This window comes from Siphateles boraxobius, unplaced genomic scaffold (genome assembly GCF_051911475.1).
Source record: "Siphateles boraxobius isolate OS27281-9 unplaced genomic scaffold, OSU_SipBor_1 7, whole genome shotgun sequence".
Taxonomy (NCBI): domain Eukaryota; kingdom Metazoa; phylum Chordata; class Actinopteri; order Cypriniformes; family Leuciscidae; genus Siphateles; species Siphateles boraxobius.
This window is the reverse complement of record NW_027509197.1, coordinates 30,556,803-30,572,873: the sequence shown is the minus strand read 5'-3', so window position 1 is coordinate 30,572,873 and position 16,071 is coordinate 30,556,803. Positions and strand designations below refer to the sequence as shown.

Here is a 16,071-nt window from a genome sequence, read left to right as displayed (position 1 = left end):
GTCAAATGAAGAAATATTATTTGTAATTGTAATATGTATTAAGTATTTTTTATTTGAATTTCTTGGTTAATGTTTAAATAAGCAAATTTGTGACTTTGATCACACGAAGTTTTCACTCAAATAGTTATGCTGTAGTATAATTTTTAATGAAATGTTATATTGAATGAACAAAACTTGCAAAATAGAGGTATTTTCACTAGTGGTTTCTCACTGTACATTAAAATTCATCCTTTACTGGCTGTGTACAGTGCAAGGTTCTAGGTTTGTCAAACCCAGCTGCATCTGATCAGCCTTAATCCTGTGTTGATGACATCATTAACAAACACACACACACACACACACACACACACACACACACACACACACACACACACACACACACACACACATACACACACACACACACACACACACACACACACACACACACACAAACACACTGCTTTCAAGACTCCTTTCAAGACAGAGCTCTGCTTTAACACAAAAATGCACGGTGGGAAAAAAAAAGAAGTTATATAATGACCAGGCCACAGTTCTGTGATTAATGTTCTGCTGTGAGGCGTGTGTGTGTGTGTGTGTGTGTGTGTGTGTGTGTGTGTGTGTGTGTGTGTGTGTGTGTGTGTGTGTGTGTGTGTGTGTGTGTGTGTGTGTGTGTGTGTGTGTGTGTGTGTGTGTGTGTGTGTGTGTGTGTGTGTGTGTGTGCGCGTGCACATTTGCTTCATGGCATATTTGATAAATTGATATCACTTTCCTTTGTTCTCATGGGAAAGCTGGAACAAAATACCATTAACTGCTCAGAGCAAATGTGTTTGCTATTTCATGTCCACCATAGTGCTATACACAGTCCTGGCTGGGGAGGGAAGCCAAAGCTAGAAATCGTTTGTCTCGACCTCACACATCACAACCACGGACTGCTTGATGTGTATTGAAAACAACTAGGGCAAAAGCTTCTCACAAGATGCAATCGCACCGGCTCTTTATGGATATTTTTTTTAGAGTCAGGGAACACAGATTTATATCAACTGAGATGTTAAGTCTTGTTCAGAGACTCAACAAGACTTAAGTATTGTCTTCACTGAACACTTCCTGAGACTTCCAGAGATGTTTTTTTTTTACAGCCAGAATGAGCTGTAATGTGGACCAGGATTTATATCAAGACTATTCGCTTTCTCTCTCACACACACACATATATATATATATATATATATATATATATATATATATATATATATATATATATATATATATATATATATATATATATAGTTCTGTCCTAATAGTGTATTATAGTGCAGGAGTGAATACTTGTTGTTTGGACAGACTATCAGAGTAAAGGCTGGAGGGAGTAATCCTGATAAAACACATTGCTATCCTTGGAGACCAAACACGCTCAGGTGAGAGTTGAACATCTCTAGTGTGAACAAGATGAGAGGCAGGTGATAGTCAGCACTCACACCAGCCTGCAGAGTCGGGTAAAGAGGATGTTTTTCACAACGAAAAGCATGAGGGACTATTTAATGCCATTTGTATATTTATCTTTATATAATATATGTGTATTAAAAAAAACAATCTTACTCACCTCAAACTTTTGAATGGAAGTATACATATTATTAATCAAAATTATTAAGTTTATAGTAGATTATTTATGTAGTAATATATGTATTTTTTTCCTTGTGTATATAATACTATTGCAGAATAGTTTCACTATAAGTAATACTGGATGGGTGGGTCATGTCTTATCTTGCCTAGGGCATCAGAATCACCCTCCAAAAATCCTTGTTGAACCTCTCTGTAATGTGTATTCTAAGTGTTTCTCTCCAGAGTCTCTCTTGCACTATTGGAAAAGACATGGCAGGTTACATAAAACAAGATGTCAGACATCCTGTCCTCCTTCCCCTGCAATATACGGCAGTGGCACAGTGCGTGCTGACAGCAATGCAGCATCAACATAATTGCCTTCTCATTGTCAGTGCGAAAGAAGCTCGCTCACGCATGTGGGATCTATACACTCAAACAGGCTTCGGTGGGTGATGGTATGCACTCGACTATGGTCTCCATGTTTCATAAGCTTTGTATTCTGACTGCAGATCAATATCAAATTAACAGGAGAGATTCTCATCTCTCGCCCATAGATAATCTAGCAGTCTATCGCTCATCATGCCTGGGCAATGCTTCACTGTCCCCACCTCACTGAGTGGGAATTCATTTCCATTCCACAGACTTACAGTTCTAAATTTATACAGGAGGGAAGACCAAACACAAACACCTTCCGTACAGAGGTGTACATGTAGGGAGCAACTGGACGAGTTTAACGGAATAGAAAAAACACAAGGATCTCAATATCCATTTTAAACACTTGATATTTGCCAGTCCACCGTGGGTTAGTTCACCCAAAAATCAAAATAATGTCATTAATTACAAAGATTTTTGGTTATTCAATAAAACAAATTGCTTACAGCTAATTTAATATCTTAAATGGAGTTCACCCAAGAATGAAAATTATTTCATTAATCACTCACCCTCATGTTGTTCCAAACCCATAAAACCTTCATTCATCTTCGAAACACAAATAAATATATTTTTGATGTAATCTGAGAGCTTTCTGTCCCTCCATTGACAGCTATGCAACTGACACTTGACTCTTCAAAAAGTTCATTAAGAGATCTAATCCATATGAATGGATTGGTTTAGTCCGCATTTTCTGTAGAGACGCTTTATATGATGAACAGATTTACTTTATTTGTACATTGATCAGCAAACATAAACAGAAGCTCGACCAAATCTGCTTGATGCGCGAGAACGAACCTTATTGGTTCTTGCGGAAGTTCAACGTGCTGCGTAACACATGGGAATGAACCTCATCGGTTCTTGTGGAAGCTCAAACGTGCTGCGTAATGCATGAGAATGAACCTCGTTGGTTTTACGATGTTTTACGACTAGTTTTACGATGTCTTTATGAACTTTTTGAAGCGCAAAAGTGTCAGTTCCGTAGATCTTTATTTTATTTTTTTTCCGAAGATGAACGAAGGACTTGTGGGTTTGGAACAACATCAGGGTGAGTAATTAATGACAGAATTTTAATTCTTGGGTGAACTATCCCTTTAAGATTTTAAATTTGCCTTAAGCAATTTGTTTTATCAAATAACCAAAAATGTTTCTACAATCTGTCAGAAATCACTGAAATAAGTGTCCTGAGAAATCACCAGCACAAGACACTGTAAACAATTAAAAAATAAGAAAATTGGGTCAATTCTTTTTTTTATTTTTTATTAGTCCTTCAACACATTGATGTTCATTGCATAAATTGTATCTACTTTGAACTTAATATGGTTTCTTAATGCAATGCTAATTCTACAAGATACAAAAACAAATGGCGACTTTGAGATGTAAAATTCCAAAGATATCCATCCAACAATTATAAAACAGCAAAGTTGGAACAAGAGCACATCCTGTGTGTGTGCAGCTTATATGGTTAAATCTTTTTCCCAAAAAAACTCAAAAGAAGACTTTATAATTGGGTCCGTGAATACCCCCCAAATGGCGAATCTACTTTATATCCATGTGCTGTTAGAAATACTTGTGGAAAAAAAGTGCAGAGACAATTGCTTGTAAGATTGGCTTTCTGAAGAGTTGGATCTTTATGAAAGACCTGTAATAGGACAGCATGTGCTGTGTATTGTAAGCAGTCAGTCCTGATTTAGTGCTGCCGTCTTCCATGCTAACTGAATTAGGCCTTTCATTAATGCTAAGGGAACATTTTCAGACAGAGATTCAACTGAAACCTCAAAGTACAGCCCAGAGAAGACTGATGCAAGATGACAAGGGTTTTTTGCAGACACATCCAACCAAATATCTCATTTCTTTCTGATAGTGAGGCTTTGTTCATGTTCCTTCTCATTTATGGGATGTTGGCAATTCTCAGCCTGCTCCTCTGATGGGTTTCTCTACTGATCTGTACTGCTCTTTTATTCTTCTGTAGTATGTGTCAGCCATTCTCAACTATAAATATAAGTCTGTTGAGTTTTTCCAAAAAATTTGTATTTAATAAATAAATGGATGTTTTTATTTATTCTTACATTTCAATGTTTCGTTTTAATGATATCCAATGTTGAAATATCTTAGTCATGAAGCAGAACTAGTTGACAAGCTCTGGTTTATGTGATATGGGACCAATTACCTAGTAGTTTATTGTTATTGCTTATGGCTAATGTTTATTTTCTCTCGCATGTTTCCCTCAGGACTCCCCTCATTGCGGCTGGCGTTATTGGGGGATTGTTTGTGGTGATCATCGTGGGCCTAAGTGTTGCCATATCAGTCAGAAGGAAGAGCATCAAGAAAAAGAGAGCCTTGAGACGCTTCTTGGAAACTGAGGTTAGACACAGTCCATCTTTTTTTCTTTTTTTCTACTTAAGCATGCATTCAGAAATCAGACAGAAAACTTCCTAAAGACTGTTCTCTCAGCCAAATCCATGAAGCCTGAAAACCATAAGGACCTTAACAGTAACAATCATAATCTGCTGATTGATATTCAGCTGTATAGATTTAATTGTCAAAAGCATAATATTGTTTTTTTTAATTATGTAATTAATTACAAAATAATAAAATGACACAAACCAAGGTATTAAACAGTATTTTAGGCTACGTTCACACTGCGAGCTTTAGTGCTCAATTCTGATTTATTGCTCAGATCCAACAAAAATTGTATAGCTGTTCACATTGTTTTTTTAAATGTGACCAATATCAGATTCCAGTATGAACAGATCATGGTCCTGAACTGCCCTGGGTGTACAAAAAAAACGGTAGAACACGACACATAGCAGGCTGTCATACGAAAATAAACATTAGAGTAAGTTATTACGTGTTTATTTATAGTGTGATCTGCCGCGGAATCCAGCGAATTTATGCACAGGCAATATAAAAAAACAAAGAGCAGGGTGCGAAGAAAAGAGAGCAGAGTTTTTAAACATTTATGATATGACCCTCATTTTTTGCTTGTTTATAGAGCTGTCACTGTAATAATTTTAAGTTCTGATACATCACTGTCTTTCCACTGACTGCCATTCGCAACTATCTTGATAACTTTGGGTAAGTAAAATCTTTGAAGTGACTCCCATGAGCGCAGAACTTTAATGAATGTTGCTCTTAAGTGACGTAAAGGTCACATGAATTCCGATATGACTGTTCAAACTGAGGTCACATTGCAAAACATCTGACCTGTATCAGATTTAGGACCACATATGGAAGTGGCACAAATCAGAATCGAAAAGATATGATTCCATTTGTTTTGTGCCGCTCACACTGTCATGACAAAAACAGATCTGAGTCACATATGAGCAAAAAAATTCTGATTTGGTAACAGAGTTGCAAGAATAGCAAACCTCAATGTAAAATTAATAGAAATAAGAAAAGAGCATACATATTATTTAGTTTGGCCTCCTGAGTTTGTTCATCCACTATTTATGAAGGTTAATCACTCCCTTTTACTGATAATTTATTGATATTAATTACTTCATTCTCTTCTATTTTGTACCTTTTTCATGATTAAGTTAATTAAGATCTCTATAACCAAAACATAGTTCAACTTATAAAAGTTCTAAAGACAGTTAAATGTACCTAACTCAATCTGTTTTGATTACTATGTAAACCTCATTAACAGTCAAACTGACAATCAAACTGAATTATTCCAATGATGAGGATAATAGCCTCTCTTTGCACCTCTTTTTAAAGAGATTGTATGTGTTAATTAAATTTACATTAATGAGAAGTCGTGTCCTTGCTGATGGGATGTTGGCCTCACTTATGGCTTATTTTTCCTCTTAATGCTTACTTTTTCTATCCTTCCTTTTCATGTACTCAATCTCCTTCTCTCCATCCTCTTAATATTGTTGTTTATTTTTCATATCACAGTGTGGGTGGAGGGTTCATAATAGTGCAGGTTGCGCAAGGATCCCGCATTTCTGTGCCCAAAGGTTCCGACCTCTCGTCTTCTTGCACACATATATCCTTATGGCCTCAGGCTTTGAACAGAGAGTATTATACTCTCCTCATATACTAGAATAATCTGGAGTTGGCCCACGCATGCCACACAAGAAAGCACATATTTTTGAAAATGGACATCATGTATGCCAATAACACAAATGGTCTTGAACGTTCCCATATCTCAATTTTCACCAGAATAGGGTGTTCCTATCACTATAAATTCATATTAAGTTGGAGCAGCACAATGCCACTTATGTTTTTCAGCACCACGGAAAGCTGATCTGTGTTTCAGCACCGCCTGCAGCGGACAGCTCTCTGGATCACAGCTCGTCGTCTCCCCTGGCTCTCCTCTGCCTTCTGTATTCTGGCTCCTGATTTACAATTCCATTTAAATGAAGAAGTGCTATTGTTTTTTAATCAGGCGCTGTGATGAGCCGGGGGACGCCGCAAAGGGTCGATAGAACGGCTGATTTACGCTCTCTCTCTCTATCTCTCATTTGCTCTTACACTTCCCAATCTCTCCTACACACTGTCTCCCTTCATATTTTTATCAGGTTAACCTTCTCTATTTCTGTCTTTCTTTCCTGTATCTTCTCTCTTTGCTTTTTCCTCTTATCTCTGTCCTCCTCTCTCTCATCACATTTCAATAGTTCCTTTATCACCAGGGTTTTTTATGCATTGATTGAACTCCCAAACTCTTATATGCGCCACATAAAGACTAAATAAATTACAGGAATTTATACACTATTGTCTGGGCAATTCAATTTATTTGAGTTATGTCCAAATGTTCATTGATTGTCCAGATTGATTTTAGCATCACTCACAGCATCTTCCGTCCGTTGCTTTGTTTGTCTCAGTTGGTGGAGCCTCTGACGCCCAGCGGTGCGGCCCCAAACCAGGCCCAACTGCGCATTCTGAAAGAGACTGAGCTGAAACGGGTGAAGATTCTGGGAGCCGGGGCCTTTGGCACAGTCTACAAGGTAATTACATCAAAGAGGAGACAGAGGGAACTGAAGAAAGATCTGTGCAGTTTGTATATTTTGATAAGGAAAGCATTATTGTAACTATTGTAAATACATTTGCTGGGGGATTATCAAAACTCTTCAAGGGATAGTTCACCCAAAAATGAAAATTCTGTAATTAATTACTCACCCTCATCTCGTTCTGAACCCGTGAGACCTTCGTTCATCTTCATAACACAAATGAAGATCTCTTTAATGAAATCTGAGAACTTTCTCTCCCTCCATTGACAGCTACGCAACTGACACTTTTGCACATCAAAAAGTTCATTAAACTAATCCATATGAATTGAGCAGTTTAGTCCAAAGAGACACGATGGCTTTATATGATGAACAGATTGAATTTAGGCCTTTATTCTATTATTTTATTAGGCTTTTATAACTTTTTTAAGTGTCAAAGTGGTAGTTGCATAGCTGTCAATGGAGGGACAGAAAGCTCTCAGATTACATCAAAAATATCTTCATTTTTGTTCTGAATATGAACAAAAGTCTTACGGGTTTGGAATGAAATGAAGGTGAGTAATTAATGACAAAATTAAAATGTTGGGGTGAACTATCCCTTTAACACTAAATATTGTTTTGTTTTTATTTTATTTATTTTTTGTGCATAACTTTCCCCATACAATGCTATGAACATGAAAGATACACTAGTGTTCAAAAGTTTAGGGTCAGTATGTTTTTAAAATAATAGTATTCAGCAAAGATATATCAACATTTACATTGATAGACACAATTCAAGTATATGCTGTTCTTTTGAACTTTCTATTTATAATAGAATTTCCACAAAATATTAAGCAGCACAAATGTTTTCTGAAGATAAGAGTAATGGCTGCTGAAAATTTAAAAAATGTATGATATTTCACAATATTACTGTTTTAACTATATTGGTCAAATAAATAAGCCTTGGTGAGCATAAGAGACCTCTTTCAAAAGCATTAAAATATTTTACCACCCCCAAACATTTGATCTGTAGTGCACTTCAAATCAAAAGTGATCAAAACTCGTGAAAATATCATACTTACTTTGAAGGAGGTATCTTTTTAACCACCTAACAACCAACCAAAACACCCTAACAACCACCAAGAACAGCAGTGTGTTAAGAGCAGCTCAGAAGACTTTATCAACAATCTAGCATCAATGCATGCTAGTTTTGCATGAACATTCACATTTTCTACAGTAAAAAAACAGTGCATTTCCACCCAATTCCCTCTAAGAAATATATTTTTTGTGATTTCAGGGTATCTGGGTTCCTGAGGGTGAGACTGTGAAGATTCCAGTGGCCATAAAGATCTTGAATGAGGCGACCGGCCCCAAAGCCAATGTAGAGTTCATGGATGTGAGTGTCACTCTGTTGCAAGGCTTGCAGCTGTAGGTTGTGTAATTCCACTAAGCGAATATTCAGCTCTTTAGTAGTTCAAAAAGAAAAATGTATGTAAACCTTGAAACATCCTCTTAGATGATGCAAGGACTATGAAACGCTTACCAAAGGCCCTTACACACACATTGAGTGCAATCTAAAACAGGTTAATTCTGCTTATTTGCATGTAGAAGCCAGTCCTTTTTCATGCATTGTTAGCAATGCATGTGTTTGTCTTCAGTAAAATATTTGAGGATATGTGCATGTATTAAAGCGTCCTCTCCATGACTCCCCCACGTAAGGTATTTCCCACAATACATCAGTGTTAATGGGCATTTCACTTTCAGAATATTCATAGGGGTTTGTAGATGAACAGATCCACTCATACTGCGCTTCAACAACAGAAGCACGTGAAGGCGGATCAGACGTGTATACGCTGGCCTCCACTGTTGATTGGACGGGCACGCAATCATCTCAGCAGCTGGAGAATAGCAGGAGTGTGAATGCTCATTATATAACTGTCAAGTGTGTCATTTTATGTAGTGCTCAGATAATAGGTTTGTGTGTGTGTTTGTGGATGTTGGATGTGTGTGTTACACACTATTTTATTTTTTCAAAATGTTCAAACAAACATAAGTGGATCCCTCCAAGGCCTGAAATCATTTTAATGGCTAAGGTATCTTTTATTGCAGTAATATAACCTAATGGCCTGAGGTTTGGGTATTATTTCTGATATATATATATATATGTATTTTTTATGTTCTGCATTTTCTTAGTCCCTGATGCTTTTATACTCTGTGCCATCTTTTGTTTGGACCACAGGTTAAATATGTTGGATATAAACTGGAATTAGGATCATAAATGTGCTCTTTTTTAGTAAGATTCTTCACGCATTTCTTATTTTGACTAGATTTACTTAATCACACTGCACTGAAGCACAGTAACTGAAATAGACAAGCATAAAGATTTTGTTAAATTTTGTAGATGCTCATCTTCAGCATGCAAGTAAGTGTGCAGTGTTAGTGATGTATGGGTAATAAGTCTACCTTGTAAATCCTCAAGCTTACGCAAGTATCGTGAAACAAAGCGAGTAAATCCAACATTAATTTTGCAGACTACACTAATTGCAGCAGACTATAACTATGGGGCTGTTTCACTTATGAATCTCAGTGGGACGTCATGGGTGTGTGTTTCAACATGCATGTGAAGTGCTTCAGAACAAATCTTTAATACATTTTATTTGCTAAAGCTGTTTGTAACACGTATGCACTTCTGTTTTTTTGTAATTGAAACATGCTCTTATTTGTCAAATATAAGACACTGTCTTTCAGTCTCACATATTTGTAGACCAATAAGGCATGCACTGTTTATCTTGCTTCAGAACATGCCATCTTTTAACAGATAATTTATTGTTGGTATGAGCTGTGCAACAAACGTTTAAAAGTGTGTGGGGTCAGTAAGATTTAGCAAGGACACATTAATTTGATCAAAAGTGACAGTAAATACATTTATAATGTTACAAAAGATTTCCATTTAAATAAATGCTGCTTCCACAACAGATAATAAGGTAGCACAGCTGTTTTCAACATTGATAATAAGAGTTTTGTCTTGAGCATCAGCATATTATAATGATTTCTGCTTTGTAATCACATAAATGAATTACATTTTAAAGGCAGTAAAATAGAGTTATTTAAAACTGTATTTATATTTCACAATATTACTGCTTTTACTGCTGTTTTAAATGTAGCCGAGGTGAATATTAGAGACTTCTTTCAAAAATGTCATTTTTAAAAGATTTTTTAAAAATATTCCCCCAAACTTTTGAACAGTAATATTTATACTGCCATTCAAAAGTTGGGGATTGGTAAGAATTTTTTATGTTTTTGAAAGAAGTTTCTTATGCTTACCCAGGCTGCATTTAGTTAACCAAAAATACAGTTAAAAACTGTAATATTGTCAAATATTATTATAATTGAATTGAAATTGAATGAAAACTGGTGTGTAAAAAAAAAATTCAGGAATCTTTGATGAATAGAAAGTTCAGAAGAACCACATTTATCTTGAATAGAAAGCTTTTGTAACATACGATACCGTTTAAAAGTTTTGGGTCAGTAAGATTTTTTTGGGAAAGAAATTCATACTTTTATATAGCAAGGATGCATTAAATTGATCAAGTGACAGTAAAGACATTTATAATGAAAAATTTCTATTTCATATAAATGCTGTTCTTTAGAACTTTCTATTCATCAAAGAATCCGGGGAAAAAAATGTGTACACAACTGTTTTCAAAATTGATAATAAGAATAAATGTTTCTTGAGGAGCAAATCAGCATATTAGAATGATTTCTGAAGGATCATGTGACACTGAAGACCAGAGTAATGATTTTCCGACACAGGAATAAATTACATTTTAAAATATATTCAAATAGAAAACAGTAATTTTAAACTATATATATATATATATACTTAAAGCTAAAAGAACTAGCTGTGTTTACTTAATAAAAGAACAGTTTAAGACATTTACCTTACATGCTGTAAAATCTTACATTTAATCCACTCATTGTGATTGATGGATTCCAGTGCTCTGAGTCGCTGTTTTTTTTCCCCTCCAGGAGGCTCTGATCATGGCCAGCATGGAGCATCCTCACTTGGTGCGGTTATTGGGTGTGTGTCTGAGCCCAACCATTCAGCTGGTCACTCAGCTCATGCCCCACGGCTGTCTGCTGGACTACGTGCACGAGCACAAAGACAACATCGGCTCCCAGTTACTGCTTAACTGGTGTGTTCAGATCGCCAAGGTAAGACACCCCAAATCCTTATTGAACCAGAGATTTAGAAATCTAGTTAAATGCAACATTAGTTGAGACCACTCTTATTTATCTTATATTTCTGTGGCCATTGATATGGCTCATGTTTTTATTCAGAAGAACTAATAATTTATACATATTAAATGCTTAAAGTGGAAAGAAATAACTTACTGTATGTTTAAAGTAAAAAGTGATTTAATTTTTAATTAAAAAAAAAAATCTTTAATTTAAGATTTAATTGTCTGAATTAACATCATGTTATATTAAAACACTGTTCAGATCTTCGCTCAATTTCTCTTGCTCCCAGTCATGCAGCGAGCATCATTTTGCCATATTTCTTTGATATTGGACCCCCAACCCTGTCTGCTGTCTGTACCACTCTGTTTAACTTCCTCCCACACAAATGGTGGTCATATTTCCTCCTCTCGTTGTCTCCCAGACTGGGAGTGCATGTGAATGATCTCAGAGCAGCAGCACCTCAAAGGCTGCTGGGATAGATAAGCAGCGTACAGCACGCTCTGTCTGATCTGAGCTCACAGTTGTATCTGTGAGTTTTGCTTTTTGTCACTCGAAACTAAACCTCTGACACCTCTGAGATCCAGAACTGTATATCAGTTATCAGCTATCTATCTTTCTATCTATCTATCTATCTATCTATCTATCTATCTATCTATCTATCTATCTATCTATCTATCTATCTATCTATCTATCTATCTATCTATCTATCTATCTATCTATCTATCTACCTGTCTGTCTGTCTGTCTGTCTATCTGTCTGTCTGTCTATCTTTCTATCTATCTATCTATCTATCTATCTATCTATCTATCTATCTATCTACCTGTCTGTCTGTCTGTCTGTCTGTCTATCTATCTATCTATCTATCTATCTATCTATCTATCTATCTATCTATCTGTCTGTCTGTCTGTCTGTCTGTCTGTCTGTCTGTCTGTCTGTCTGTCTATCTATCTATCTATCTATCTATCTATCTATCTATCTATCTATCTATCTATCTATCTATCTATCTATCTATCTATCTATCATTGCAAGTTACATTTTTAACCTTATGGGACATGGTGAAGAAAAAAATTATGAGATGGGAGGAAAAATTATTTAACAATGCTTTTGTGTTCTCTCGCAAATGTTTTGTGTTTCCCCAAGAAATGTTGCAGTCACTCGCAAACCACACAAAACGTTTTGTGAGAGAAACCAAAAGCATTGGCTTTTTATTTTTCCTCCCATCTCATGTTTAATTTTTCAACCACCATGTCCCCCTCATACTAGTAGTATGCGAAAAATGCGGTTTTAAATTCAGCAAGCATTTCAGTTGAATGAATGATTCAATGACTCACTCTTAAACTTGTTTGGTTCCTGAATTAATCTTTTTTTAGTTTTTTTTTAAGAAACGTTTGTGAATGATTCATGACTCACTCAAACAGTTATCCCTTTGTCACCACCTACGTGTGTAACTATGTAACATGCAGAAATGGTTACTGAAAAACAATTAATAATAAATATATATATTTTTTACAATACATTCATTCTCTAATGCATACAAATAAACATTATAACCAATAGAAATTAATGTCCATGTTAGCAACTGCTGGTGTGAGTTTAGCTTTGTATTGAACAGATGAACAGACAAAAGCCAGATTCAATTGTTTAAATGAATCTCATGCATTTAAATCATAGTTTAAGAGGGCTAGTTGGTATTCTGGTGTTTGGTTGCTGTACTCACATGACCACTTCAGAAGCTTTCCAAATCAGCCATGCAGAAAAAAGATTTTAGGCACAATACTTTTGAGAAATGTTAACCTGAAGTGATACAACCAGAGGTTATTATTTATGTATTAGGCTCACCTTATGATAGTCTTTCTAAGAGCGGCCTGCAATGTGGGAGTAAAATCAGACTGTCTGACCTGTTCTTTTCAATATAAAACGAGCCAAGGCTTTAGAAATGTCACCTCAAATACTCATTTGTGTTAAATTACTGGCTTCAAAATAATACCATAAACCAACCTTTCACCGATGCATTATACAAAGATATAGAGATACATTTCAGTTAGCCAATTCCTTGGACATATACAGTATACTAAGCCCTATTGCAAACAACTGTGGTGATTGGTTCATCTGTATCAGTGAAACTTTGTTTGGCTTTGTTGTCTCTGAAACTGTTTGTTTTACATACCTTTTATTTGAATCCATTGCACAAAGTTGGCCAGTTACTATATACCAACTCATTTTGAGAAGAAAAAAATATTTTTTTACTTATGTTTTGTTGTGGTCCATGCATTATTGATGAAGCAAAACCGTGGTATATGCATTATTTACAAGTACCTTATTACAGACATAGAGTGTGTTGTTTTTGCAATGCCCTCTTCGTGCAGCTTCTCTGACATTTACACCGTGTGTGTGTGTGTGTGTGTGTGTGTGTGTGTGTGTGTGTGTGTGTGTGTGTGTGTGTGTGTGTGTGTGTGTGTGTGTGTGTGTGTGTGTGTGTGTGTGTGTGTGTGTGTGTGTGTGAGGCCACCTGGATATGAGGAGCTTCTTCTAATGAGGCAAGAGGAAAAGAAAAAACGTCAAATAAACAGAGAAAGGACAATCAGGTTTGAGAGATAGTTGTGTAGTTATATATATGTAACAAGCACGGACTCAGTTGTTTTTGGAGACAGTGATGAATTGCCCATTGTCCTTGTGACAATTCTTCAAGTATTTCTTCTTGCAGCGCACAAGACAAGTGTCATCTTCTTTATACGTATAATGCAAGCCATTCTGACAGTCATTGAACAGATTGTACAAACTTCAGTGTCAGGCAAGTAGTTCACATTTGTACTTGCCCTGCAAACATTTTCACTTGCCCCACCACAAAAGAATGGTAAATTTTTTATTTTTAGCAATGCATTTTATATATATATATATATATATATATATATATATATATATATATATATATATATATATATATATATATCTTTACAAAAAAAATTGTTAGTTAAAATATACCTTTTCCTTTACGGAAATTAAATAAAAGATTTTTAAGTATTTTGGTGGATGTTTTTTTTCTTTGCAAAAACACAACAACAACAGTGTTATTGATGGTTTCAAGACAAAGCATTTAAAAATGTGTAAGGCATTAAAAAATGGATGTACAAAATCAGCTAGACTGAATCTCTCTCACACTGACCTCGGGTCAGCTGGCAATCCTTATTGTTGAGCCCTGCAGAGTTATGACTACTGGAATTGGACAAAGCAATTGTTCTTCTGGAGAGGGTACTGTAATGTACCTCAAAAAGAAAAAAAGAAAAAAAGTGAAAGAGAACATGAAGAAAAATTGAACGGAAAGCGTTTTTTAACAAAGTACCATTCAAAGAGACAGAACATGGCAAAGTGTCCTAGAAGACTAAAAGCCTATTTTTGTGTGGGGGGTGGGGGGCGATACACTTCATGCAATAGATTATTAATGAAATAATCAGGCATGAAAGGAATTTTAATAAGTAGATTAATAAATGAATAATGCAATGAGATAAGATTGACCAGAGGTGCACTAAACCAGCATTTGCACTTCCTTATTTCCTTCACATTTCAAGTGTGCTCTGTTAATGAATTGGATGTATGTGTGGAACAGAAAAGGTGTGATCGTTCGTGCGTGCGTGCGTGCGTGCGTGCGTGTGTGTGTGTGTGTGTGTGTGTGTGTCTTTCTGTCTGTCTGTCTGTGTGTGTGTGTGTGTGTGTGTGTGTGTGTGTGTGTGTGTGTGTGTGTGTGTGTGTGTGTGTGTGTGTGTGTGTGTGTGTGTGTGTGTGTGTGTGTGTGTGTGAGAGAGAGAGAGAGAGAGAGAGAGGCAAAAACAATGATTTATTGTGACTTCTACTGACCATTTGCCGAAACCTTCATCCTTTTAGCGTGTGGATATGTTTGTATAGTGGCAGTCTTTGTGAACGGTGTTGGTTAAGTTACTCAAAAAAAGTAATCCACTACAATGAAATTACTACTTTAAAATTGGAATTTGATTACATTACTGATTACTGCATGTAAAAAATAATCAGATTACTAATTACTTTAATTTCAAGTTACTTTGAAAACCTATTAAAACTACAAGAATACACTACAAAGCGAAACTCAGTTCTTTTCCGTAATTTAATATTGCAGACATCCCAAGTCTCCCGCATATTGATAGCGGCTCCCTGATGCCCAAAAATTTGTTAAAATCTCCGGAATCTACAGCAAGAGCGTGCATGCGAGACAGAAGAGACTGTGCTCCAAACCGTGTAAAGAGCGCACGGCGGAGAGTGAGAGAGCTAGAGACCTTGCGTGTGTGTCCGCCTCATGAAGCGCGTTCTCCGGGAATTCAATAAAGCGCATGCTCATTAACTGGCGCAGCCGGCCAAACGTGATTAGAAATGCATTTTACTAAATATTTTTTTCATAACAATACATTTGTAACGAAAGTAACTTAATTTTATTGACATCAGTAACTTTAATCAAATTACATACATTTTAAATGTAATGTGTTACATTACTGTGTTATCACGAAAAGTAATTAGAATACAGTACTTTGTAATGCGTTATACCCTACTCTGTTTGTGAACAGGTGAGATCTTCAAGTAAGGATTTTGTAGAGCACTACAAAGCAGCACAATCTCTCAAATTAACAGTGTGGAGCTGACAACCATCTGCAGCCATGCAAGACTGAAGTTTCCCTCAAATACTAATTGTGAGGCACTGTACCATAACATTTATGCAGTAATTACACATTTGGTCATTGTGTTTTGAATGTTTACCACTAGAGTCTATATTTTCCGAGTGGCATTTAAGAAAACAGCTTAGAGGTGTAATTGTTAAGGAAACAGACTGTGACACACAGAAAGTGACAGCACCGGCAAACAACAGAACACACAGCATGTAACAGCAGAA

The 16,071-nt window shown here is 36.0% G+C and overlaps 1 protein-coding gene across 3 annotated transcripts in view; it reads left to right on the top strand.

Moving 5' to 3' along the window:
* Positions 1 to 16,071, top strand: part of erbb4b (erb-b2 receptor tyrosine kinase 4b) — a 367,114-nt gene that overhangs the window by 308,146 nt on the left and 42,897 nt on the right. For 2 of the 3 annotated variants that reach the window (XM_077216017.1, XM_077216015.1), the window contains 4 exons: positions 4,239 to 4,371; positions 6,837 to 6,959; positions 8,236 to 8,334; positions 10,968 to 11,153. In XM_077216017.1, coding sequence (XP_077072132.1) covers positions 4,239 to 4,371; positions 6,837 to 6,959; positions 8,236 to 8,334; positions 10,968 to 11,153 — 541 coding nt within the window. The remainder of the gene's footprint in view (positions 1 to 4,238; positions 4,372 to 6,836; positions 6,960 to 8,235; positions 8,335 to 10,967; positions 11,154 to 16,071) is intronic. The other variant, XM_077216016.1, reaches the window with a different exon arrangement.